The 27,916-nt window shown below is 38.4% G+C and overlaps 1 protein-coding gene across 6 annotated transcripts in view; it reads left to right on the top strand.

Moving 5' to 3' along the window:
- Positions 1-27,916, top strand: part of MLLT3 (MLLT3 super elongation complex subunit) — a 142,103-nt gene that overhangs the window by 96,906 nt on the left and 17,281 nt on the right. For all 6 annotated transcript variants that reach the window (XM_084503719.1, XM_084503718.1, XM_084503716.1 and 3 more), the window contains 4 exons: positions 3,293-3,901; positions 19,727-19,805; positions 24,743-24,875; positions 26,480-26,579. In XM_084503719.1, the coding sequence (XP_084359845.1) occupies positions 3,293-3,901; positions 19,727-19,805; positions 24,743-24,875; positions 26,480-26,579 (921 nt within the window). The remainder of the gene's footprint in view (positions 1-3,292; positions 3,902-19,726; positions 19,806-24,742; positions 24,876-26,479; positions 26,580-27,916) is intronic.

Here is a 27,916-nt window from a genome sequence, read left to right as displayed (position 1 = left end):
GTACTTGGCTGGGCAAAGGAGTAAGGGATCCAGTAGGTATTTCACACCCCATACTACCCCCAAGCCAATGGTATTGCTGAGAGAACAAATGGGTTGGTCAAGCATTTTGCTAAAACTTACAAATCTGAATGGTATCTATGACTGTCTAATGCCATCTATCAGTTAAATAATAGATAGAGCTGAGATGGTTGACTGAAGATGAAAGCGTTTTGCTCTTCTGCCACAACTGTGCTACCAAAAGCAGATGAAAAAAAACAGGGGATCACCCTAGTGTAGCTTTTATGCAAACCAGCCTGTGCTGGTGAAAATGCTTCAGATTGGAGTACAAATGGTACTAACTACTCCCAAAAATCCCTGTGCATCCAAATCCAGAGATTGCTCAGGAAAGGTGTGCCAGGTTAGCACCCGATGGATCTCACCACTTTTATGACCCTTCTGGTTGAATACAACTGAGCATATTTTCCCTGCTTTTGTGTTCACAGAAATCCTGAGTGAACAGCATGTGTACAGCTGGAAAATGACAAATCAGGAGTTTGAATTGATTATATTATGCTTTACCCTGGCCTTAACGCAATCCATTTTGGTTTAAGGACTCAGAATGGCCATAGTCCCAAGTTTATGTAAAATACACTGGAAGTATGGGACTATGGTCCATCAAAGAAAATTTAAACTTGGCCACTGTGGTTATGCATGGGGCTGAAGTGTATTCCAAACATGAGTGGGACTGGGGTGGAGAAAGATTGTTGCCCCTCCTGAGGGGAGTAGCCAGAGAAGAAATTCCAGTATGGTGTAGAATGATCAATGTATCTACACATGAAAAGTTGCATGAAATATTGTTCAGTGGTCTATTAGGCCCAAGAACAAGGAAGTTTTGTGTTGCTGAAAATTGGGATTGTTGATATAACTGTACTCTAGTAGAACCCACTTTTGTGTCTTTGGCAACAAGGGCGTATAGGATTTACATGAAGATTTATACTCACCGTGGTCAAAGCACAAGCCCCTTGGGACCATGTACTGCTCAAATACACTGCAAGTACTGGAACACCTCAAAGTAAGGCAGACCTAAATCTCTCCACTTTAGTTTTATGTGGAAACAAAATATGTTTAAAGGATGAACAGAGTTTGAGCAACTCTCTAGATGGCTAGACTCTATGCCATTCCAGGAGAGAAAGTACAAATTGGCTGCAGGGTAATCAAAAGGTCTACTCATAAGCCAACTGGAATTATGATTCTACCAAACCAGAAAAGAACAATGGTGATTGTTATAAAGTAACAACCTAATTTGGATTGCTGGCATAATTCCACCTTTAGCAAACTTATAATTGAGTACTTGAATTTCTGACTACTAAACAAGATATAAGGAATACCTGTACAACAGGATGGCTGTGGATCCATGTTTAAGCTGGCTATAATGGATACACACTTGGAACTTCCCCCACAAATTTATAAGTTTGTCTGTGGTAGCATTGCAAAACAATTTCACCTTTTCTAAATGAAAATGGGTTATAGAAAATGAGAACAAAGGTCAGCAGATTCCACTTCTAATAGGGAAAAGCAGAGACACCATAATAGGATGCCTAATTGAAAACAGCACTGAATGTGGAATGGCTTCCCAGCTTACTACAGAAGATGCTGGGAGTAAGCTCAAACATGGCTTTGATCACGTACATGCCTCTCCCCATGGATATGAATGTTGGTACACTTTAATTATATCTTGCTCAGTGCTCATAATGTGTTCCTGGACTAATTTTGAGACCCATTCCACCATAGCACTTTAGTTCAAAATTGAAGTTAAAAAGCTATTTGTACCAACTCGGCCTCCTGTTGAGCTAACTACTCACATCTTCCACAAGGGTCCTTACTTAATTGAAAACATGGGACAACAATGAGTTCTCTTTAACCCTAGCTGGTCTCTAAAAAGGGTAGAGCTGGCATTGCACATTGGAATCTCATGAATCAACTCAAAGTTTGCCACCTTTTTGAGAACTGTCCACGCTGGTTGGTTGGCATGGTTACATGGACATTCTCTGAAATTATCTCAATGCATGCCATGAGATACCACTGAGTTATTGGGAACAGGATTAGGGATATTAAACAGCATAGATGCTAAGGCCTCAGACATCTGTCTGGATATGGAACAAAACATTCAATAAACTTCAATAAAATACACCAGCCATTTACTAGACTGTAAGTGTATTGCACTATTTGTGCATCTGTGATTGTGATAATTCAGCATATTGAATGCAACCGGACTTAACAGTGCCAAATTGGGCATCACTCAGAATCTAAGCCCAGCCACTCCCAACCCCTCTCATATCTGAAGACAAGCTGGAATACAAGGGGGTTTAGGCCCTGCCAAACTTCCTTACCCTTTAATGCAACAGCTCCTCATACACTTAAAACGCATTAGATCTGCTTCTTACATTAATCTATAATGCCTGTATTTGACTCTTGAGACAATCCTTTTTCATGTTCACATCTCTTCAGAGTCTTGTGGTTGATTATTTCCTGGAAGTTTGTATGCTGGGTTGATGCTTCTGCCCACTGTTAAGGCCTTCTCTTGTTTTGCCTATCATATAGGACTTCCAAGTCATCATCCTCTCAGAAACCTGTCTCGTTTACAGTAGGTGAATTTAAAAATGCAATGGAATACTCAGCATAGACAGCAGCAATAAATACAAAGAAGAAAACCCTTTTCCTAGAGGCTTTCCATTAACGAACATTGACTGTGAAATGTTGCATGTCCAATCATGTCCACAATAGCCAGGCTGGACCCACAGTTACCATTTTTTCTGGGAGGCTCTGACTAAAGCTGTAGAGGGGATCATGGTCAGGAAGTCGAGCTTTGCCTGAAATGTCATCAGGAGCATGTTTTGCACTGATCCTGAAGTAATTCTGTTAACAATGTATGGTACCTATATGAATTTGTGATGGTTTTCTTTCTGCTATTTAATCGTTCTTGATTAACATTTCCTAGGCTATCTTTTTGTGTATCTTAAAATGTATCTTAAAGGCGACATATCATTCTTAAGAGATAAAAACCTAACCCTTTGAAGTACCAACAAGCAGTGATAACTGCTCATGTACAACCACTTTGTAACAGATAAATTGACCAAAATGATCGTTTCTGTATCTATTCCTGCATAGTCATTTGCAGTTTATAGTTTTAACCCTGCAGTTCAAAGTTTTTAATATGAATCCTATGTGCATATTGCTTTTGTCTTTTGGGCTTTAGCGTTTGTTTGTTTGTTTTATGTTTTTTTGAAGTAAAGTTTTGCATTTCCTTTTGCAGGACCCAACTAAGCTTCTGAACACAAATAGCAGTAGCAGCAGTAGTAACAGTTTTTCAAAGCCCCACAAGTTAACAAAGGAGCACAAGGAAAAAACTTCTAAAGACTCGAAAGAACATAAAAGTGCCTTCAAAGAACCTTCCAGGGAACACAACAAATCTTCCAAAGAATCCTTTAAGAAACCCAAAGAAAACAAACCACTAAAAGATGAAAAAATAGTTCCTAAGATGGCCTTCAAGGAACCCAAATCTATGTCCAAGGAGCCAAAATCTGAAAACACTACCATCCTTACCATTACAGGTGGACAGCAGCAAGAAAAGAAGACCCCTACAAAAAGGCCCTCTGTTCTGGACTCTGATGAATCTTCTGCAAAAAAAAGAAAAAAAGTTGTGTCGGAGTCATTATTTAAAAGTTTTTCTAGTGCTCCACCACTGATATTTACTTGTTCAGCTGACAAAAAACAAACAAAGGATAGATCTCAACTCAAGATGGGGAGAGTCAAAATTGAAAGCGATACACTGGAAAAGAAGACATCTACTTTACCACCATTTGATGATATTGTAGATCCCAATGATTCTGACATGGAGGAGAACTTGTCTTCTAAATCTGAAGTAAGTGGTGTTTTGTTTTTCATGTGTGTTGAGTATTTCCAGTCTGTGGGATTGTACACCATACTGTGTTTTCCCCTCCCCTCCTCTTGTCAATTGGCAAATTGTTCAAACTGAAGGATGCTGACTACTTCCAGCTTAAACTTACGTGTATTCTGTTTCAATTGTATTACCTGTTCAAGTCTACTCCATTTATAAATCTGCCAGCATTATGAATAATGGGCATAGGGGAGATGGCTATAAATAATTATTACTGTTTTGATCTTGTTCTTTTTGAATTTCATGCTTTCTGTGAGTCTGAGGGAAATTGATTTAAATACTTGTGTTTCACATGCTAAGACTTTGTGTTCACGCATTGGATAATAGCGTAAATTCAGGAAAGGACTGCAGTAATGTAGAGTGTTTGTTATCTTTCTGCTGAAAAGTTCAGTTCTCTAAATGATGCTGGTTTTCTGAAGGAGTTCCTAGGATCTTCTCTCTGATTAATACAATCTATCCAAAAATAATAGGCTTACCCAACAAGAAAGTGTTTCTGTGGAAGTTTAATTTTCTGAAAATACTTCTATACCATGCCTGCTCATTTGTTTCAAGCAAAATATTATTTTGATGATTTAAATCATTCTCCTTATAGGCTTCCCGGAGCATCTTTCATAGACAGATGAGTAGAGAAGGGAAGAGGTAGGAAGAGAAGGCTTATTTGGTGCCTTCATTTGTGCTCATTTGTGTTTATGGCTAGAGGTAGTCATCAGGATAGAGAGAAAGTATTCCCAAACATGCTCGTTCATCCATTCTTTCATTTTTCTGCTGTTTGTGTGCTTCCATTACTGCCATCCAATTCATTGTCCTGCTTGTACTCTCTGGAACAAGCAATAAATACCTGAGGTATCAACATTAGGGTTTTACGTCATAGAAACTTATGCTAGAGAGAGAAAGTTCTTATTTTATTTCTAAATTGGCCCACTACATATGCAACAGCAGTACAATTTCAAAGGTATGTAAAGTGACAGGCTCCTTTCTATAGCACAGCGCTGGTGAAGTCGTGGTTATGAAGTTGCCTTTAAACCTGAAAATTTTCATATATAACAGCCTAGGCATGAATTGTATTTTAATGTCTTTTAGAAGCTGAATCTTCCGTTTTAAAGTTAAGGCAGTATCCTGCAACTCAGTACCTATTCTTAGTGAAGCTATCCAATTAGCACAGAGGTCGATTTCAGACTTCCTATTCATTGAAATACATGCTGTGTAAATGCACGTACATTTCTACTGGAGCATTAGTTCTCTGTTTTTTGTTTGTTTGTTTGTTTTTTGTTTGTTTGTTTTTTTTTTTGGCTGGGATAGAGTTAATTTTCTTCCTAGTAGCTGGTATCATGCTGTGGTTTAGATTTAGGACAAGAATAATACTGATACTCACTAATGTTTTAGTTGTTGCAGAGGGAATTTTATACTTCTTGTGCTGCCCTGCCAGCAAGGACTCTGGGGGTACAGAAGGAACTGTGAGGGGACAGAACCAGAACAGTTAGCCCAAACTGGCCAAAGGGATATTCCACACCATACAATGCTATCCTCAACTATAAAACTGGGGGGCTGCTGCTCGAACAGGGGTCGGGGCATCGGTCAGTGTGTGGTGAGCAATTGCATTCTGCATCACTTGCTTTGTATGTTCTATTATTATTATTATCTTCATTATTATTATTATTTCCTCTCCCTTTTCTGTCATATTAAACTGTCTTTCATCTCAACCCATGAGTTTTTACCTTTTTTTTTTTTTAGATTCTCTCCCCCATTCCACTGTGAGTATATGGGTCTGAGTGAATGGCTGTGTCATGCTTATCTGGCTGCTGGGTTTAAACCACAGCAAGAATAGTTGTGAGGAAAGGGGAGAGATCTTCATTTCAGGGCCTTTGGAGGGTTCTTGCCTTAGCAAATATCTGTTGCTTCTGAATTTTGCTCATTAACTCATTTTTATAGTATTACAGAAACCACTTAAGAAATGGGACAAGGGTAAGCAGTGCTGGCATTGTTTCTGGATTTATTTTTTTTTTTTTTTACAAATCACATAGTAGAAGTTTGGATGAACTTGTGCTTCTATTGATTGCATTCACCACAAGCTAAAACATCTTGTAAAAGTAAGATTCTTTCTCTTGCTGGTCAGACCTCAGGGCTGAGAGCTGTGGGTAGTCCAGGTTCAGTTCAAGTCACTTTCTAAGAGCCATCTCTTAAAACAGAGGGAGCAGATGATTTCAAAGTGTCTCAAGTCAAACAAGTCAGGTGGAAGGTAAGCTTGGCTTAGCAGGGGTCTTCTTCTAGAGCATAGGCAAAAAGGAAGATATATGGACACTGGAAGCAAGGTGAAGCTAGACAGGACGACTACAGAGATGCTGTTTGCCATTGTAGGGAGAAAATTCATGTGGCAAAAGCTCACTTAAAGTTGAATTTGGCCAGTACTATAGTGGACAACAAAAAGAGCTTTAAGTATGTTATCAGCAAAAGGAGGACAAGAGATGACATTGGTCCATAACTTGATGAGGCTGGTCACCTCACACATGCAGTCATAGGCAAAGCAGAGACATTTAATGGCTTTGTTGCCTCTGTCTTTAACACTGATGATGGGCCCTGTGTCCCCTGGAGCCCTGACACTCCCAGCTGATCCTGAACTTGTAGGGGATTTGCTGCTCCATCTGACTGCGTATACAGCGCCCAATGGGATTCATCCCAGGGTACTGAGAGAGCTGGCTGATGTCATCACAAGACATCTCAATAATTTATCAACAGTCTTGGGAATCTGGAGATGTCCCAGTCAATTGGAAGCCGGGAAGTGTTGTCCCAGTTTTCAAGAAGGGTGAAAAAGAAGACCGTGGTAATTACAAGCCTGTCACCAACTCTTCAGTGCCAGGTAAAATTGAATAGATTGTTCTGTGAGTTACTGAAAAAACACTTGAAAGACAATGCAGTCACTGGTCTTAAAAATAAAAGGATTCATGAGGGGAAAGTCCTGTTTAACAAACTCAATTTCCTTTTATGACAAGGTTACCCATCTACTTCACCAAGGGAAGCCAAGGCCTTTCCAGCTCCTCGTGCTGCCCTGCCAGCGAGGAGCCTGGGGGTGCCCCAGGAGCTGGGGGGGACACGGCCAGGACAGCTGGCCCAGGCTGGCCAGAGGGGTGTCCCATATGATGCAATGGTGTGCTTGGCACACCATTGTGTGCCAAGTGACACAGTGACAGCTGGGGTAAAGAAGGAGGAAGGGGGGATGTTCAGAGTGATGGAGTTTTGTCTCCACGAGAAACTGTTAGGTGTGACAGACCCTGCTTTCTTGGAAGTGGCTGAGCACGCTGCCTGGGAAGTAGCCAAGCAATTCCTTGTCTGGCTTTGCTTGGACACACGGCTTTTCCTTCACCTGGTGAACTAACCTTATTTCAACCCATGAGTTCTCTCACTTTTACCTCTCTGATTCTCTCCCCCATCCCACCTGGGGAGAGTGGGCAAGCGGCTGTGTGGGGCTGAGCTGCCCGCTGGGTGATATCACAACCCAGGATCCAGTGCCTGAGAGGAGTTTTTCTTCATAAGGTAGTGCACGTCTGACAGTGGCTTGTCCAGCCTCTGAACTACACCATGCAACTTGGGCTCAATTCATGCTGGTTAGCATGCTGTTATTGCCTGGCAGGTGACTGAGGGAGAAAAAGCAGGCACTACCCTGTGATGTCCAGTAGTCAGCACCTGCTCTGAGCTCCTAGTAGACTTAGAAAATTACAGCAGGAAACAAAGCAAATATCATCTCTGCTTAATGATAAACTTTCTGCTTTTTTTAAATAACCTTTCAATGTATGAGTTAATCACCAGGTGTGGTTATTTCTCTGTGGTATATCGCATATGCTGCTGTATGGGGCACAGCTGTATATACTCCAGCTCCGGTTTTCTGTTGACTTTGGGTTTTGTCAAATGAAGTGTGTGTCCCAATTTTTCATTGTGCAGCTTTGTTGAGTATTGCTTTTCAAATACGTTTGTAATTAGAGTTCAGCATTGCTGATAGACTCGGTGTTCAAAACGGTATGGGTCTTTTTGAGTCACATGAGCTAACAGAGCTATTCAGGAGCTTTAGTTTATTCAGTTAGAAATGGCCAAGGATTTGTTTTACTGGCTTTGCTGTAGTGTATAAAGTCGAGCAGGGAGTTAAAGCATGCTAGATTTATAGCTTTAATGAGGTGTATGAGTATTAGCAGAGTCCACTTGAAAAACTCCAAAGATTATGCTTTTAAATTCAATAACAGGATGTTTTAGTTGAAGAAAACTGTATGCTTCTTATGTGGGATAGTGTAGCAACGTGATAAAAATAAAATATAAAATGGACTTGACCTTGTTTTTGCTTTCTGATCATGAAGTAGAGTTATGATCTCGTAATATTTAACTGAGCTGTACACTGGGTGGGGGAGATAAAAAGCTTTGGTTCCAAGGTAGGTGTCTTTCATGGCCAGAGCTGCCCCTTCTGAACTGTGGAATCACGGCAGAAGGGATGCTGTCATATTTCTTCCATGTTTGTTACCAATTTTGCAAGGCTGGGTAGGGAGAAAAAAATAGCGCAAAGCTCTAAATGAATCTGTGGTGGCAGAGTGGCACAAAAGAGAAGGAGCTTAGATGTTGCTAATCTCAGTACATCACCATCTATGAAAGCAGAGGTTTGTGGATGTTTTAGAGAGTCCATGTAGCTCTATTTTATGAGCTGCTGCCTCCAGACTGATTATGTTGCACACGATGAGTATTGTTTTTTTCTTCCTGCAATTACAGCATTGCCATTGGTAGTAGCAGCTTTTTGGCATGCTGAAGCCTTTTGGGATACAAATTTAGAAATGCATGCTAGCAAATTGTGACAGCTCGAGGGTGAGGCATTTTGGTTTTTAAAAGCATGGTACTTTAGCAAGCCATTTGCTTATAGTAAAAATGCAAAAACTTCTTAGGAAGTCCATTACAGAACAATGAATATATAGCAGTGCTCACATAGACTAGGGTCTTGTATTTAATGAAGTGTTTGCATGTCTTAAAGCAGTCTTAAAGTTGCAACATGAGTACCTTTTTAAAGTAATCCATAAAATACCACTTTGAATCTGGCATAAGATCTATTAATTTGACTATTACAAATGTGCAAGAATATCTGGAAAACCCCCATTGTCTTGTAAAACCTCCAGGTCCTTGTTAGCTGAACACTCCTGCTTTCTGCCAGGGCTGGGAGCCAAAGTAAGATCTCTTTCAGATAATACTTATTTTAAAGTAGTAGCAGTGAACAAGAGCTCCATATGGAGTTTTCATGTAGTTAACTTATGTTTTCTGGGGAAAATAAATAAATAAATAAGTATGCTAGGTTTGAATTTTGTGTGTGAAATTGGGGCTCTCTTAACATTGTTAATGATGTTGAATACTGAGAACAGAAGAGATAAGTTTATACTGATCATGTCCTTAATTTCAGGCTGTGGACTGTGGATTTGCAAGCTGTCATATTCTTAGAGTCTTTACTTTTTACTTGATGCTTTTATCCATTTTTTCTGCCGCTATCAACCATTGCTGTGGGCTTGTTTGCCTACAGCACTCCAGTGTGGATGAGGTAATTCAGTAATCACAGGCAGGTGATAGATAAAATACCGCACAGACCAAATATACAGTCCAAAATACTTCCAGATCGTACTTGCAGAGAAATGGTGGCCTAAGATGGTCGATCCTCCTTAGAGCAACAGTAGCAGGCACAAGGATGCTGAATGGTCTTCAGCATCTACTGTAGTATGAGGCCATTCAACTGCTGTACTGAGCCTGTTTTCATTATCTATTACGATGGAGGTAAAATGTTTATGCTTCACTTGCAAAAGCTTAAGTGCACATTAAACTGCTCTGTATGCGGTGAGATGAATCACTGCAGGATAAGGAAGCAGTGAGACCAAAAGGCAGTGATGCTGTTGTGGCAGCAAGCTGGGATGTTGAGCTTTTGTTACTACGGTGTGTTTGGAATTCATTGGCTTACAAAAATACTGCAGATTTAGAAATTAATCGGGAGAAATATTGTGTAGGTATGGTTAAATGTTCAGGTTACAACTGCGATTTTGCAAAAGGAAATATTGCATTCTTGAGTCAAAGTCATGTGTATTGCATTATTTTTTCAATTTTAGGAGGTGTCATATTTAAACACAGAAAACATGTGAATATCATTGTATGTTGTTAGGCTACTGGTTTAGTCTTCAGTATCTGACCTTATTCACAAGACTGGCTTCATCTGTTTCAGTGGAGACCACTCATGTGGATTAACTCAATCATCTGCATAAATGCATTTTTGGACTGGGGCCTTGTTTTCAGTACATTTGCCTGCAGCAAGTAAGGATTTCAACAGGGTACGTGCAGTGCCAATATCTTAATTCTTCAGTGACATTGAAGACTGTATGTTTGGACCGGTAAAGTCATGACAGTTTTGCAGTGTAAAGATGATCGTGGCAGAAATGCTATAGATATTTTAATCATGATCATGTGAAATCTCCTCGGTGTAGATTTCGTTGCTTTTAAGTTGCTTTAGCTGCTTACATCTATGACGTTGTGATCTAGTGAAATGGCTTTATATATAATTACCATAAAATCCAACACCTGTTAGTTACCAGCTGAAATAGTTTAACTCTGTCTACAACAGTTAGATCTATCTGAGGCTTTTATGCCCTTTTTTAATGCGGAACCACCAAGTTTACAGTTGTTTTCTTTGGCAAAAATGGCATGTACTTTTGAAAGTCTGCTGCCAAGCTCACTGTGAAATTCCTTAGATAATTTTCATAGCATTTCCCATTCAAAAACTTGCAATCTAGAGTGATGACTGATGTGATTTCTCCAGGACAGACCATAAACACACAATGTAATTTTTACATTTTAAAGGCTTAGTAATCCTCTGGAGTGTAATTTTACCAGGGAGAATAAGGGCTGTCTGAACACACTGCTGCTACTGTGGGTGGAGTATCTATCATGGATGTGTAGAATTAATGGCAATTTATTGCCTGCTGATGAGGTGACACCTTTCAGCAGTCCACGCTGTGGAGTCCTGGAGTTGTCCAAGGTGTCTGTGGTTGATTTTGTACCTTGGGAGTGTCTGGGGGGTCTCTTTCTGAATGGGTAAGGGATGCTTTAGTTGATCGTTGTATGCCTGCCTTAAATTGAAGGATGACAGTACCTGTAGACGATTGTTCTGTATGTAATTGTTCATCCAATGTCGACATGTGATGTGACCCTGGTATACAAAATAACTCAAAGCAGATGTGATCCAGCCGTGCTATTTCTTGCCCTTTGCATGGCTGCCTGTTCCCACATAGCAATAGCGTCCAGTTTTTCATATCAAAATCATTTTGTGTTGAGCAGCAGTTACTGTTCAGAGAACATGCCTGTAACTAATTCTGCTAATATATTTTGCATTAGCTAAAGATAGTCATCCATCACCGCAACGGCAACAGAAAAACTGTCATTTACTTGTTTTAAGAAGCATTGGTGTGAATTTGGTTTAACTGAATTGTGTTGTCATTCAGTGGTGCTGTCTTAGTCAGCTTAGTAATTTACCACAGCTGACGTTTTTGTAAAAAAAAAAAAAAAAAAAAAAAAAAAAAAGTTGTTGCAAGATGGATTTTTCTTCAAACTAATTCCTTTGAACAAATAAACAATTAACTTTAAGTAAAACATCCAGCTATGTTGATAGTAATTCCCATAAAACCTATCTTTTTCTGTTAAAAGCCAAAGTTTGTATCTCCCCTTGAAAATATAAATTATCTGGCCAACTGAAATACTTTGAGGACTTAAGTGGGATGTTAAATGTTCCTGTCCAAGCAGCAACATCTCATACCATTCAAAAATTTGTATTTAACTTTTTATTTTGCTAAAAAATTTGCACATTAGTGGTGATTTTATCACATTGAAAATGATACTACTTGCATAGATGTGTAGGATAGCAAGACAGAGCTGCATAATTCTAGGGGACTGTATGTAAGTGTTTTTGTTTGTTTGTTTGTTTGTTTTTTTTTTTTGATTGTTTGTTTGTTTGTTTTAAATGATCTTGAGACACTTTAGCTGTTTTTGTTGTATGATTGAATCTCTGTGAAGGAATTGCTTACTCTAAACTAACTGCGTTGCAAGCCACCTGGCAGAAGTGAAGGAAATGATGTTCCATGTTGGAGGAGCTGATGCATCAGGCAGCAGATTTAGGAGGTAGGGATGGATACATGGAGCACTGAACCTATCTGAATCTGCTTAGGTAGTCAGAGAATTTGTATCACAGCCTTGGAGCAATACAGGAGAATGTTTAAAATAGGCTAATACATACCCTGTCACCAGGAGAGCTGTATTTTCTAGCTGAAATTGACAGGCAGCTCTTCTGGTACCTGAGCACTCTTGAGGGAATATATATCTGCAGATAGTGGATACCAGGAATGGCAGAAACTGAACCAATGGCATTGCCATTCCTTACTCTTATCCGGAGATTACATGCGAGTCTGACCTGTATGCTTTTAATGATTCACATTATCAGCTACAAAAGTGTTGTGTTTTAAACCATGACAAGAAATGAGTAAATATAAGCTATGATAATTTTAATTTCTTTCATTGTATCCATAACTTTTGTTGCCCAATAATACAGTTTATTTAATACATTGTCGTTTTATTCTATGGATGAAAAGGATGTGGTTTTGAGATGGTGCCTATTGTATAGCACCTTCCCTAAGGAGAACAAAATATGAGTGGGCCTGAATATCAACCTAAAAAGATGGTCTGAATAGTCTGAAGCACAGCAGTTCACAGGTTTGAGGCAGGAGACTGCAAAAGGGAAATAGCCACTCTTAGTGTTCTTGTTAACCTAAATTTGCTTTGGCAGAGGACTGTGAGGAGTAGATAAAATTTTGCAAGGTAGATGTTACAGTTTTAGCCAAAGAAAACAGTTTGTAGGTGTGATGATTCAACTTGATTTATTTGTGCCATATACTGTCTTTTTGATCTTTTGAACATTGTGAAACTCCAGATTGATTGATAAGGGTTACAATACATGGAAAGAGATATTAATTTAGCCAGTATTTTTAATACTATAATAACTTCAGTTACCTGTATCAATTACAACTATATTACAATGCATTATAATGCTTTGAGTCAAATGTAGTTTAAAAATAAACAGTTATTTCTTTTAGAGATTTTATTTGTTTTTATCCTGTGCTATTAACTTATTACTTCTTATGTAACAACTGCAAAATTCTACTAACTGAGCACAATGTCAGAAATCTAAGTCTGCAAAGTAGACTTAGTGTTGAGGAGTTTTAAATGAGCATTATTTTTTTGTATTAATTGGTGGAAATACATTTGTAGGCAAGGATACAGCACACAGATGTCAGCTGTTAATGGTAAAAGACCAATAAAAATACGTCAATCTGTTCTGTGTTCTAAGAGAATCAGCACTGCACAGTACGATGTGTTTCTAATACGCATAAACTTTTGTGAAAACCATTACACAACTGCATAATAATATTAGCATAGAGTGAGTGCTTAGGAACCATACTGACAGATGCTTCAAAAATATCTATAGAGAAAAATGTTCTTGTGTCATACTGTTGGCAACCACAGCATTGGCATCTAAAAATTATTGTTCATTCTATGATATTACTAGATGGCTAAAAAATACCAAGCTCTGAAAATGGTTTGCAGGGCTTTAATTTGTTCTAGCACTTGAGATTTTTTAATTACAAAGCTTTTTGTATTTTTCTGTACAGCTTTTTGCTGAAACTGGAGGGTACAGAAATGAAAGCTGTGATTTTAATGTAATTACTTAAATCCCAGGAATCATGTTTGAGCAAACACTAAATGTAACAAACCTCCCTGTAAAAACTGTCAAGTCCAACGCTGCTGTCATGGAAGAGCTGCATTGGTACTCTGTGTGAAATTTTGAGAATAACTGTTGTTTTTTTTTTTTTTTTCCGGAATATTGGTTCAGGAGCCAGTGGTCTATAATAGCAAAGATGGTGTGAAAAGACTCTGCTGCAGCAGTTTAGAAGAAAAGCTTTTTTTTTTTTTTTTCTTTTTTTTTCCCCTCAGATATTGAGGTCTGTTTTTACTTGATATGTATGGTTTTCATGGATTTCTGCACACTGAATATTTAGAGTAGGCTGTGCTGGGAGCACTCCACATAGTTTGAGCTACATAAGAAGAGAGAGGAACTACGGTGAATTTGCGAACTCTGTGAGTACCTGCTGAGAAGACCCGCTCTTTAATGGTATGGAAATGTACCGTAGTGCAGAATAACATCCATAAAAGAAGTTTTACAAGTAGTCAGACGGTTCTCCAGCTGTTTCTTTGTTAAAAGGAACACACTGATTTCTAATACCAGGACCTTAAATCTGGGAGAATTTAGATGAACAGCCTTGTTATGGCACCAAAGGTGACAACAAACTGTCCTTTCACTCTCCCAGAGTGCAGAACTGAAGCTGCATCAACATCTGCCCTTCTCAGCACTGGTACGTAAAATAAGGCATAGCAGAGAAAACAGGGCAACAGAAGAGAATTGGGAAGCTTTGACTTCCCATACAGCAGCTGTCAGGGCAGTCCAGAACATCTACCACCTATCTTCTCTTTTTCTATTAGTCCAATTGTAGAACAGAACATGTAGATTAGTTGATTGAAAACTATCTCATTGGCTTTAACGCCTAGTCTGAATTTTCTAGCTTTTATCTAGTTTTAAGACTGAGTTAGACTTTCTTTTTTTTTTTCTTCTCTAAAACCCATTTCTCGCTTTTGTGCCCAGCTGGCTTCTGAGAGCTTTGTGAGTAGAGTGTGTGGAAGTTTTTAAAGGAAAACTGAAAGAGTTGTAAAGTCAAACTCCCAGAAAATCAATACCTGAATATTGCATGTTGGCTTAGTTTGGCCTTTCCACATCTACAAGAGTACATAAGCACAGTCATCATTCTCTCTCCACAAGGCTTTTGTACCACTGAGTTTACAAGATACAGAAAATTAATTGAAATAGTAATTTACTTAGCATATCTTTATCTTCCCATTTTTTCTTTTGTTTGGATGTTTTTTCTTTAATGCATAATTCAGACTTTTCACACCATACAGAGCTGTTAACTTCCCCTTGTTGTGCTGCTCACACTATATTAATGCTTCAGAAATACTTATGTCCTTTCACAGACTTCTAGGGAAATGTGGTCCAGATTTTAGTTCCAATTTTGAGATGGCAAAGACTTTATGTAAGCCTGTCTTTGACACCAGTGCCTTCACCTTTAGAACAGTGTTCTCATTCTTCTTGGTACAGGGTCAATTTAATTAATAAACAAACTACCAATTGTTAAAAAAAATTTGTTTGAAACAAGACCGTAAATAATTATGACAGCTAATTGTATCAATAACCTAAGTCACATTTTCTGCCAAATGACTGTTTTAACTGGTAAAAAAATCCTCAAGAAAATACACATCTGTTTGCATTTGTATTTGTTGTAATTAATAAAAAGTAATCCAGAAACTATACATCTATATGCATTTGCATTTAGGCACATATATTTTTTAAGTGAATAATATGCTAATATCAATAAAGGTTCAGCTGTTATGTAAGCTGTATGTTAGTTTTTGTTGTGAGAGAGAACCATTTTAGTTCCCCACACCTCTCAAAAATAAATTATATGGCATTTCCTGTTAAAATTTTGCATCTTCTTAGTTTTAAACTACTTTTCTCAATATTTTGTTATTGCTTTAACATCGTAGTTAGGAATAATTTTTTCCACTTCTGTAAGAAAAGGTTCATTTAATTTAATTTTATTTTTTTGCTCAGTACTTCTGTTCATGCCCCGTCTCTGTGAGCTTGCAGTCTGTAAGCTAACTTTCCCCAGTGGTTAAAAAGGAGCAGTTTTACCCTGCCTTGTAGGTTAATTGCCAATGCAGCTGCTGGAGCCACGATGTGGTGGCACAGAATTTGGCAGGGCGCAGGCTGCTCAGTTCTGATTTCGAGCATTGAGAACGTGGAAGTGGTGTCTTCCCATGGCAGAGGCAGACATGGTCTCTTGGTGGTTGAGGTGGGGTTGTTCTCTGTGTTCGCTGAGCTACAGATGGGTTGGATTTCTCTCCTGAAAGCCAAAGTGGTGGTTGATGACAGGGCACTTCAGAACAGAAGTTTTAAGTACAGGACTCCTGTTAGAAGAAGGCTTGTCCTATGGCACACGTTCCTTCTTCCTGAGAAGCTAACTTCTGGCAAAGTGGAAGTAGAAAAATACCCAACTGTAAGTGGTTTTAAGTGGGTAGACTTTTCAGTACGTACAGCACAGGGAAACCTCAATCTTTAGACTGTTGTGCCTAAAACCAGGAAATATGCAGGCTAGCTGATAGGAAGTGGGATACTACTGCAGCACTTTAATTTTATTTCAGGAAATAATACACTAGGTTCCTTTAATGGTGGTTCAGGGGAAGGTATGAAAAGCGCTCGTCACCCACATGCAGATGTTTTCTATTTTTCAGTGTAAGGAGCTTAAAATGATGGGGTTTATTTTTTCATTTTGCTACATGACTCCAACCAACCATGAAGTATTATGCAAACAGCTCTCTTTTATGCCATGTCATAAACAGGTGAGATTACCTGAATATTGTTTCTAGCTTGAGAATAAATTGTTGTACTACTTACAGAAAACAAAGAAGAGAGAGCTTGTAATGGACAGAAGGCAAGTGAACTGATCAAAACCTCAGTACCTTTTCAGGCAAAACCAGAGCTGGGGAGAAGTCCCTTTTCTTGGTGAACAGTTTCAAAACACAGAATCCCTCAGAAAGGAGTAATAAAGCAGCCAGCGTCTCCTGTGCATCAGTGCAAGAGCAGTAAAATGAAATAGACTGAGCACAATAAATTATATCAGGTCATTGCACTAATGAACAGTTTGGGCCCAAATCTCATTAGTTTGTCTGCAGGAAGAGAAAACTAGTAAAACAAGAAAAGGACATACGAGAGAAGGTCTTTGCTGGTCCTGTCTTAGGCTTCTATTGTTGAAGGGCACCCTTTTAGCTAATTTCAGACCTATTAAAAAAATCTACTTGGTGATTAGTAACCAGTGGATAAGAGTAGAAAGCCCAAGTGAATAAAGCCATAAATATCTAAGTCCTTGGGATAACAGCCTGTAAAGCTGTCAAAAAGCATTGCTTAAGTGACAAAAGATAGCCTCTGGTAATAAGGAGCTGTAGTGCTATAGGCACTAATCCATATTCATATATGGAAGGCATATTTTAGTTCCTTCTAAAAGTCAAGTCGTTTCTGTTAATAATGTTTGTTCTTATGTTAAAAGCAGCTGTTTGCTCCGTCCTTCGAGTGGGTTTGCACTTCAGGTTTCTCAGAGCAGAAAAAAATGCTTCATTTTCTGCAGTTAACACTTCTAACATTTATGCAAATCTGTATTTCTTGGAATAAATGTTCAGGTAGGGCAGTTTAAGGAAGTAATAGTTCCAAGTGGCATTAAAACCCCCTTTTAAACAAGTAGGGATGACTATTTGCGCTTCATTGGGAGTTTCTGTGGCCTCTTACAGTACAGTTCCCTCCTATATGCATTCATAACCTTCCCTGCTTGTGATCCTTTTTCTTAAGTTAATACTGGAAGAAAGTTTTGAAATGGAGGAATTTCACTGATATTTGCATGCCTTATGCTATGAACAAGATCAGTCCTTCCCCCTTTTTTCTTGTTTCGTTTTTATAAAGTGGCTCAAAAGGAAAATGAAGTTTTACTAGTAAATATCTCTGCAGCTATGTGTTTTATTTATTTTTACAGTTTTAGCACTTCTTCAAGTTATTTTAAGTTGAATATGATAGCATAGTGTTTGGATTTTTATTAAAGGAATGGATTTTACATAATCTACTGTTGGTGTGGACATTAATAAAGGAAAAAATATGTTTAATGGAAATCTGTTGTCAGCTAGTAATTTTGCTGCAGAAAGCAGAAAGTGAGAGATAAGCCAGATGTCTATGGGTAACCTACAGCTGGAAGACTGAAATTAGTTTCCAAAATGGTAATGTCTTTAAAGTTTGCATTGATTTTTGTTCTTTAGCAGTACAGTCTGTATCATGTCATCAGATTTATTTTACAGCTAAAATCAGAAAATCAGTCAGTAAAAAAAGATGGTTTTGCAGAAAATTCAGAACATTTTTTTTAGAGAACTACTTTGCTTTTTTGAAGTCGTGCCAGGCAATGCTGCCATATCTTCAAAAAAGTTCCCATCCTGTGAACCATGTTAGAATTGCACTTGTTAGTCAGAAGGGGATTTTATTGTTCGTTGGGTTGGGTTTCCCTGCAGAAGGTTGGTTCACATGTATCCAGTTTGTATATACCCATACGGTCATGTCCAGAATTTATATTTTGACTGTGTTTGTGAGAACTGTGTTCATTCCAGGAGAGCAGATGTCAGTGGTGTTTTTCTCAAACGTTCTGTTGCCCAGATAGGCATCTTTCAGTGTGAGAAAAGGCGGTGAAAGGCCGTAAATCTGCCTGCTCATTATGAAAAGCAACAATAGATTGTTTTATGGAGAAAAGGCAACTGTTGGGCTTACTTACTGATGTGCATGAAAACTCTTAAGTTTTACAATTAATGGATATTACTGCTGTGATTTTTGACAAGGATTTTAGTTCCAGATAAATCTCAAGAGTTACTATACGGGAAAGGAGAGTCAGAGAACTTCCATTAGCCTGTTTAACATGTCACAGTAATGAAGTCATATGAAGTTTAAAGATTAAGCAGGTTTTATTTTTAGTAGTAGATTTTTAGAACATTGCTACGTAACTTACATTTTCACCAGTCTTTCCATGTGGATGCTTCCTGTTTTGTGTTCTCTGTTGGCATTCCCTATACCCACGTACGAGATTTGTTGTCTCATATACACAGCTGTGTGTGCAAGTGCATACCAACAACCCCACACTGAAAGCCACCAACTTTAAGATAACACAAGGAAGTCTGTAGAGGCACACAATCTGGCAGCAGGAGGCAAGAATTCTCAGTGCAATGCTCATAAGCCATAGGCAGTGTGGGAAAATGTATATAGAATTGAGTCTAGATGAAGTAATAGGCCTTTCTAAGAAATGTTACAGAATTTTAGAGAGAAATATGTACTTTTTAAACAGCAGTAGAAAACAGTGCATTATAACTGCTTGATAAATAGTGTAAACTGATGTTAACAACTCTGTTTTGGATAGAAAACCAGCCTTGGGATAGAAAACTAAATCTGTGGGTTCAGAATAAAATGTGTAAAATAATGGAGTCTTTCTGGTTTAGTCCATAGGACCTCACTATGTAAGGAAAATATTGTGATATTAAGAAATTAAGAAGTTACAGCAAAGAAAAATTATTCTAAACACTTATCTTAAAACTTATTTTCTAGGGATGGGGAAAGAAAACTGCTTAGAGTTTTCTGGCATTTAGCTTGATCTTCTCTTGTCTTTTCTCTCTGTATTCCACTAAATCATTTTTAATTTGGAAAATGTTGCAACCACAGTATGGCAAGGACAGAGTAGCCTTAGGTCCATTCTCCTATAAAGTTATTTAGGCTTACATGTTGAATAGCCTTTCAAACATGGTATCTTCTTGTTGAGAAACTGACTTTAATAAAGCATGTACATGATATAGTGTACATGTATGTTGAGTGCATAGCAATTTGAATGTTTGCCTTGCTGGCACTTGGAGATCTGAGAGTATTTTCTGTTCAGTAGTTTACTTCACAGCATGCCTTAAACAGTAGCCGAAAGAGTTGTAGGCAAAAAAAAAAAAAAAAAAAAAAAAAAATGTTTATTACAATGTTATTTATTTTCTTTTTTTTTTTTTTTTTTTTCTTTTGAGTCTGAACAGCCCAGTCCTGCGAGTTCCAGCTCCAGTTCCAGCTCCAGTTTTACACCATCTCAAAACAGCAGACAACAAGGTACCCAGGAAGGAAAAGAAATTGAAAGAAATGTGTGAAATGAAGGGGCCAATACAAACAACTGATGGCATCTCGTTATCACATTTCTGCTGACTTTACAGCCTGTTCACTGTTTTGCTTTAGAGACTTTTGCTCAGGTGTTTGCAGATCTGACTGTAAGGGCAGTATAAAAGGGGAGATGATGTGTGTCTGAGAAAACTGCATGAAGGCTATTTGTCCTAAAGCACCAGATGACATGCCAGTCAATTAACATGCTAAATTCCGGAGAGCTTCTGTTCTTGAGGCTGTCCTTTTGCAGGTTTGCGTCATATGGCACCTATGTGCCATCTGGAGCTCTGCTCAGGCTGGCATTGCTTCCAATGGGAAGTGCATAAATGTGTGTATGAGGATTCCTCCCCCCCCCAGGGATCATGATCTTCCTGTGCTATGGGGAAGTTTTCAGCGCATGCCAGCTTCCCTTTGGAAACATAGCAGGGGAAGAAAATGGTTAGATTTTAAGTTGACATTAAGTTTACATTTTGGTTTTCTGGCCAATAATTATGATTTATTCAGAACTCAATCAAGAAATGCAATTTTCTTCCCAGGGAGCTTGCCAAAGCAGGTTTTCTATAAATCAGTTGAGATTCATTCTACACAATCTATTAAACTACTTAGTTCCTGCTTGGCAATTTTCCCCGGGTTGTAAGGTTTTACAACTGATACATTCTTAATCAGCTTTTGTTTTGTTCTTTAGATCCGGAAGCATTAAAAAAGTAGCTGTTGACTAATTAATATTGCATTTGTTTTATCCTTTTTTATTCCTCAATGGTAGACTTGCTTTTAAGGTTATGAAAATACATTAGTTACCTCAGGCAGAAAGTTTTTACAAAGGTCTATGTATTATACATGCCTGTCCCTCTGCCTTTCTGGAGGTGAGTGGTACTGATTTTATAGCATGTTCTGGAAGCATTACTACAGGTGAAAGAAAGCAAGAGTTGAAGTGAACTGTGGTTGATGGCTGATTTCAGGCATTTGATTTCTAACTAAAGTTAAACAAAAACCTATCTTGTTGAAACCACATTTCTGCACTTATGAAAACCTCATTAGTGGTGTGAGCTGTCATTACAAGCCAACAGATTTGGATACCTGTTCCTGTATTCCTGTTATGTTACCTTCTTTATGTTGGGCAAAAACATGTTGATGTGGTGTTTTCTTCTGAACAAACTGGATCCATCTATTTCTCCTGGGTCGTATGTAAGACAAACCACAGACTGTCTTTCAGTTCTTTACCTTCTCAAGCACAAGTGGGAGATTTTCCTTCTGGTGTGAAAAATGTTTAAGTGGTATATACCTCTCCTCTTTCTTGTCAAGTAAATAGTGATTCTTGCTACTTTCTGGGACTTTTTGTTAACTAACAGCATCTGCTGTGCCCAGGTTGTGCATTTGTATGTAATAAGGGATGAAGCATTGGCCATACTGTGGTATATTTGCATTGTATATGTTGTGTTCTGGTCAGAACCCATGCTTTATTTCCTAACTAAATGTTTCCTGCAAGGGCCGTGCTCTTTTTCCTTTGTCTTCAGGATCAAGTGCTCACTCAAGTGTCAGAACCACCACAGGATGAACTTTCTTCACCTCTTTTCAGATAAACATTGGGCTAACTGAAGTTTTCTCAAGTTCTTTCGCCCTCAGGGCTTACTCTGAGTTTTCTGTTTCCTTGCCAAGAACATTTTCTCTTGGGCAACTCCTAGTTTTCAGTTTCTCCTGAGCCACTCTGACCCTCTAGGAGAGGACAACTTCTCTAACCTTTAAAAAAACATTGTCATGAAATTTTAAATTAAGTATTAGCAAGGAGCAGAGTACTAACAGTAACATGACTACCAAAAAGGCCTAAAAATTAATGCATTGTGGATTGTTAAGAAGGTCCACTGAAGAAGTCAGCCAGCTTAGTTACAAAACACCTGTTCAGAGTTGCAGACATGGTCTCCCATTCCATGAAAGCATGTCTGAATGTCAGATTATTGACCGCTTGTAGGGCTGTCAGCCATGGATGCATGTCAAGAGTCCACGTTCATTTTTCTCCAAGAAGGAAGTATCAGCCTGTTGCGAGCTTGAGATACGGCTGTCTGATTGTACCTGAAGATAGCAAGGGAGAAGATAAAATGTCCCTCTGCTGTACTTGGAAAAAGGATGTAGGCAAGGATAACAAGTTAGGTTAAACTTGGAAGAGCAGCCTATGTAGAGAGCATGAGGAGAGTGTGCTGTTTTTCATTTTTCTTCTATTTAAAAATAAAATCAAGGATTGAATGACTTGCAACCTACTGCCAGCATAGCTGCCATTTTCCATATTTTTTAGTTATGTGCTGATCTTTTATGCAAGATCAGTTATTCATGTCACACTAAATTTCATTACAAAATTAGTTTGGGGTTGATTTTACCTTCCTTGTCATTGTCCTTTTCTTCGGCTTTTTCATTAAGAGCATGATCATGCTTTCCTTTCATCTATCTTTTTATCTGGTCTTTTCTGTAATTTTTTTCCTGCCTGTACTTTGTGGTGAGGAGACAAATGCATTCTTGTGAGCTGGCTTTGGTCTATGGAGTTGAGCAGAATGTCTCTGCTCTCAGTGCAGACAGAGAAAGACTACAATTTTCAGTAGGACTGCTAAAGTTGTTAGTATCTTTGCCTAGTAAGGAAACTAGCCTTTCTAGTGTAAAGCTAGACTGTGGAAATACCCACGTATTTATCTCTTTATCTCTCTTAAAATGTGGATTTATTTTTCATATATCTGTAATTTAATTCTCTTTTCTAACCCTTTACCTCAATTTATTTAGTCCCCTATTTGTTGTTTCTCATTGGCGTGTCTCCCATGTCACGAGCCAAGCCTATCAGAAAGAATATTTTGCAAAATGGGCAGATTCTTCCTTCATCCCTGTGCCGATGCTCCTACGAGTGCCCTCTCTCCTCCGTATCAAAGGAAATATGGTCGCTACTCCTATGAAAATCCAATTTGGGAGCCCTTTCCTGAGAGGAAAGAGTTTGAATGGTTAGATAGTCAGACAGACTCCAACTTAGCATTTGACAATGGCTGAGCATGGTCTGCCTGGTACTAAAACAGAAGCAGAAAAGGAAACACAAATCAGCTGCTTCTGCAGATCAGCAGTGGTTGTACGGACAAGAAGTCTGCATAACTCGCCTTTCCTTGCGGCCTGTGCAAGTGTCTGGCCCACCAGAAGTTTGCTGAGTGGCACCATCTTGGCCTGTTGCCACCCAAACTCAAGGGGTGCAAATAGATAATGGAAACCACAGATCTGAACCTTCCCACCCTGCCCAACTTAGGAAATTTCTTGGGCAGCTTTAGCAATAAATCATTCTCAACAGTGGCTTTGAAGTCACTTGCGCAAAACAGGTCAAAATGCCTGTGACCAGGGCCTTGCCAGGTCTGGGGTAATCCACGGGGCTGCTCTTCCTGTCAGGGGAACACCCTCCCTGTTAGGGGTATGGGCAGGCAGAGGTCTATCTTCTCTTTTGGCTGTGACCAAGGAGGCTGTAGCGAGTTGGGAATTGGTCTCTTCTCCCACGTGCCTGGTGACAGGACGAGGGGGAATGGGCTTAAGTTGAGCCAGGGGAGTTTTAGGTTAGATGTTAGGAAGAACTTCTTTACCTAAAGGGTTGTTAGACATTGGAACAGGCTGCCCAGGGAAGTGGTGGAGTCACCATCCCTGGAAGTCTTCAAAAGACGTTTAGATGTAGAGCTTAGGGATATGGTTTAGTGGGGACTGTTAGTGTTAGGCCAGAGGTTGGACTCGATGATCTTGAGGTCTCTTCCAACCTAGAAATTCTGTGATTCTGTGATTCTGTGACTCTTTCCCGTTAGCAAATACAGAGTTCTCGCTTTGGAGAGCACTGAGGCCTACTTCATTAACAGTGGTCCTTGGTGGTTCATGTGCTGAGGGAATTACAGAAACCTGATAGTAACTGCGGATCTTGCAGCCATCATTGTTGCTTTTGCTAGCAGTTTTGTATCTCAGATGTGCTGTACTTCAGAATTTAATGCCCTATGGCATCAACTTTGCTTCCTTTGCTCTTCTAAGCTGCTTTTGCCCATTGTTCTTTCAAGCAATGGCAGTTTTCCCAGATATGTTAAACATGTTATTTTTTCTGTAACTGTCTTTTACAGCGAAATGAATTGAGTAAAGTCGAACTAAAATCCTAAATTGAATTTCTTACAGTTTTATGAGCAAGTCAAGCTCCATGTTTTATATTAATTGTGGAAAAGAGGGTGATATTGTGTGGAATTGATGCATTGTTTACATACAAACATTGGCAAAGTGCTTACTTGACCTGAAATTGACCTTGAAACACAAGAACAGCTAAATTTAAATGTATCAAAAATGGGAAAACAAAGACTGCCTTGACCAGTACAAGTAACAGTCAGAATGATTTATTAGATGCTGCTTCTCAATACATGAATTAACACAACAAATGTACTATTACCAGTAGGCCCCTGTAGATCTGTACTGGTGTATAATACACTTTGAGAAAGCAAGAAAAGCTAAAGCCCAGCAAAGTGAAAGAATCTTGCTTCTGATAATAACACAGTAATACTACATTTCTCCTAAATTAGAACATGCACGGAGAATGCTAGTCATGACAGTATCTTATTTACTTCAGCTATGTTCCAGGGGGCCAGACCTGCAAACACTTGAACACAAGTCACTTCACTGTCATAAGTAAGTCTATTGAAGCTTACTGCGTTGCTCATGTAAATACATGATTAATTAATAAGTGCCAACAGCATAAGCCCCTAGTGTGTTACTTCATTTGTTTAATATTTGACACGCCCCTCCCAACACCATGCTGGGAGGGTAGCTTTCCGTAATATGCAAAGTTTGATGTTTTGCCTTGAACACTGCAAAGTGAACTTCATTTGGGTATTTTATTGTTTCTGTTGTTTCAGGTCCACTGAGGTCTATAATGAAAGATCTGCATTCAGATGATAATGAAGATGAATCAGATGAAGCAGATGAGAATGACAATGATTCTGAATTGGAACGACCTGTAAATACACGAGGAGGAAGCAGGAGTCGCAGGTGAGTGTCTAGTGATTGAAGATAGCCTGGTGGCTAAAACAATTTGCTTGTTAACAATGGGGTGAGTTCTAATGTTCTTAAAGAGTGATGAGTAGCAAATGGATAGATAATTCAGACTTATTTTTAAAAGATGTGCATATAAAGGTGTTTCTCCTAAGAACTATCAGATTTAGCCATTCCCAATATAAACTATTTCTATTCTGAACCACATGGTTATGATGAGCCACATTCATCTGATTTTCCTTGATTTCATGCCATTGTGACTTCAGGGAGCAGTCATAATTACTCGCTAGCATAAAAGAGATAAAATTAAGTCCTTTAATTGCCGGATGAGCTATTCCGTACATGGCATCTCATTTTCAAGATCTTTCTGCTTATGAGCTTTAGTTTAGGTTGTTAAATAGGATCAGAATCAACAAAGTGGAATTCCAAGCTATTTTTGCACTGCATATAGTAAACAAGAAGTAAAATTGCAGACAGAAGGTAAAGCAAGTATCAGTCACTACTTTTTAAAAATGGTTCTGCTTCCTAGCTGCATCCTCAAGAGGGCATTCCAAAATTCAACTGTTCTTCAGGCAGCTTGAAGCTCTATCTGCATCTTATTGAAGGTTATGGAAAACCTGAAGCACAGACTGCCTCAAACCTTTTTATAGTGGGTTATTTATCTGATCTGAAAGGTTTTGCTTGTTCTACAATTTGTTAGTGTGTAGCACTGAGTGCCTCTATCAGCAACCGCTTAAATGGGAAGGTGATAAGAAAGTGTAAGTGAACATCAGCTGCTTCCCTGGTGCACTTTTGCAGCTGAAATCATGGAGAAAAAGAGCAGGAAGACCAGCAATTTGAGAATTTGTTCATGTCAATAATTGTGTAAAGGATTCTTAAGATCTACTTGTTTTAAATTTAGAAGTTTTGTTATAGTTTTTAACAAAACATAAGGCTAATATTTCTCTCTAATATATCCTCAATAACTTGTTGTTGTTGTTTTGTTTGTTTGTTTGTTGTCTTCCTGTGAGTAAGTATTCCCTGTTGTTCCTAAGTGAATGAAGGGGGAGACTGACTAGAATATGAGCTTTTTCACGTGGCATTTCTTGTGATACTAAATTTTTAAATTTTAGCCAGGAAAAAAAGTGTTATTTATGACAAGAAACAAAGAACTTTTCAGTGAATCAAGCTTTTCCAAGCAGGAAGCACAGCTTTTAGAAAGCTTTCAGAAGAGCGGAAAAGTGTCTCTGAAAAACATGTTCCTCCTTTCACATGGCTGAGACACAGACTCACTCGAAAAACGCTAGAAACAGCAGTTTAATTTTCTAAATATTTAATAATTTCCTTAATGTTAGCTTCTGTTAACTGGACAGTGTAATTTCAGCCAAGTGAAGGCAGGCAGTCTCGTTCTCCATGCTACACAGAACTTTTTCCAGATTGCAGCCATGTTTGGAAGCCTCTGCATTACTGAGCAGCACTTTTCCAAGGGACTTTGATTAATGATAGGTTCCTTAGCAAGGGAAGCCAATTCTTGGTGTCCTTCCTCAAAGTATAAACTTGGTTCACCCATGTAAGAAGCTTTTTGACTCACAGCATACACTCTTGCCTCTGTTTTTCCATAGGGTTAGTCTGAGTGATGGCAGTGACAGTGACAGCAGTTCAGCTTCCTCACCACTACATCGTGAACCAGCACCACCTTTACTAAAAACCACCAACAACCAGGTAAAGTCAGGATTCATAAATGCAGGCCTGGCATAGGAGCATGGCTTGCAGCTGGGGAACTTATGTAACTGATTACTTAAATTATTCTGATCACTTAAATGAAATTACTTTGAAAATTAACAAAGGGGATGGGTTGTTGTTTGTTTCTTTGTTTGTTTGTTTTCTTTCAGGAGATGGATAAGTATATGGTTTAGCAAATACTGTAAACTATAATTTTTATCAGTATTTACAGAATACGTCCTTTCCGTATGTATTAACTTTGTAAGGTTAATTGCAAGCTGGCTTTATAACACCAGTTTTACAATTCACAGAGTTTTGGGTTTGTGTTAGCAGTAGACACAGTTCAGATTAATAGGCCTTTTCTTAGGAATTTATTCATTATTCTTGTCCCCTTTCCCTCACCAGTGCTTGACTAGAAGATGCAGTATTTTTAACTTCACTAGAAGACACAGGACTTTACTTCACCAGCAGAAAAAAATGCTCATTCTATATCAATAAAAACTAACGTTTTATTATTATTTTTGAGGTTGGAAAGTAAGGTAGTTCTGTTTTTTAGTGGAAAAAAATAAATAACCTATAGATACAAAAAGTGGCAAGGAGAAATCAAAATTAGTTACTTCACCCCAGTCACCAATGCAGTAAGGCTCTCTAACCATAAAAATTAAACATAAAAGTTGATGTTATTTAAGTAGTTGATTGTCATAATTTATAAAATACATAATTTTTATTTTATTATTTTTATTATTTTATTTATTCTTTTATTTCGGGGAACTATAATTGACTCCCAGCATCATTTGTGTCATGCAGAGCACAGTCATGTGATATACTGGGTGGCAACTTCATTCACGTTAGTTAAATATTTTGGAGGGAAAACTAGGGAGTAGAGTGTGTGCATAGCGAAAAAGGAGGTTCCATGACCAGAAAGCTTTCTTATCTACAAAAAATTCTGTAGGCTTTTCTAAGATTACCTGTACATAAGTTTCAAGATTTTTTTAGAGGGATTCTTTCTGGAAATAAACCTTAAAGTTTAAAAGATATAAGCGTAAGAAAAATCAAACATCTATCTGTGCCTTGTTGTTTAAGTAATACATTTACTTCTAAAGACGAAATATCATTTTAAGTGAGTCTCAATAAGCAGCAGTTCACTCAGTCACATTTTTCAAGTTCCTTTCCATTTTAGTAACCTAACAAAAGGTCTGCCTTCACATTTAGATGCTTCAAACAATAGCAGTGAGCTAGCTAAAATCGAATGCCACATTATTTCTGACATTTTTAAAACTGAGCTGCAAATGAAAAATTTAAGGTATAGTAAGTATTACAAGAGTTCAAATTATATG

This window comes from Aythya ferina (genome assembly GCF_964211825.1).
Source record: "Aythya ferina genome assembly, chromosome: Z".
Taxonomy (NCBI): domain Eukaryota; kingdom Metazoa; phylum Chordata; class Aves; order Anseriformes; family Anatidae; genus Aythya; species Aythya ferina.
The sequence above is the reverse complement of the archived record's forward strand: the minus strand, read 5'-3'. Positions and strand labels throughout refer to the sequence as shown.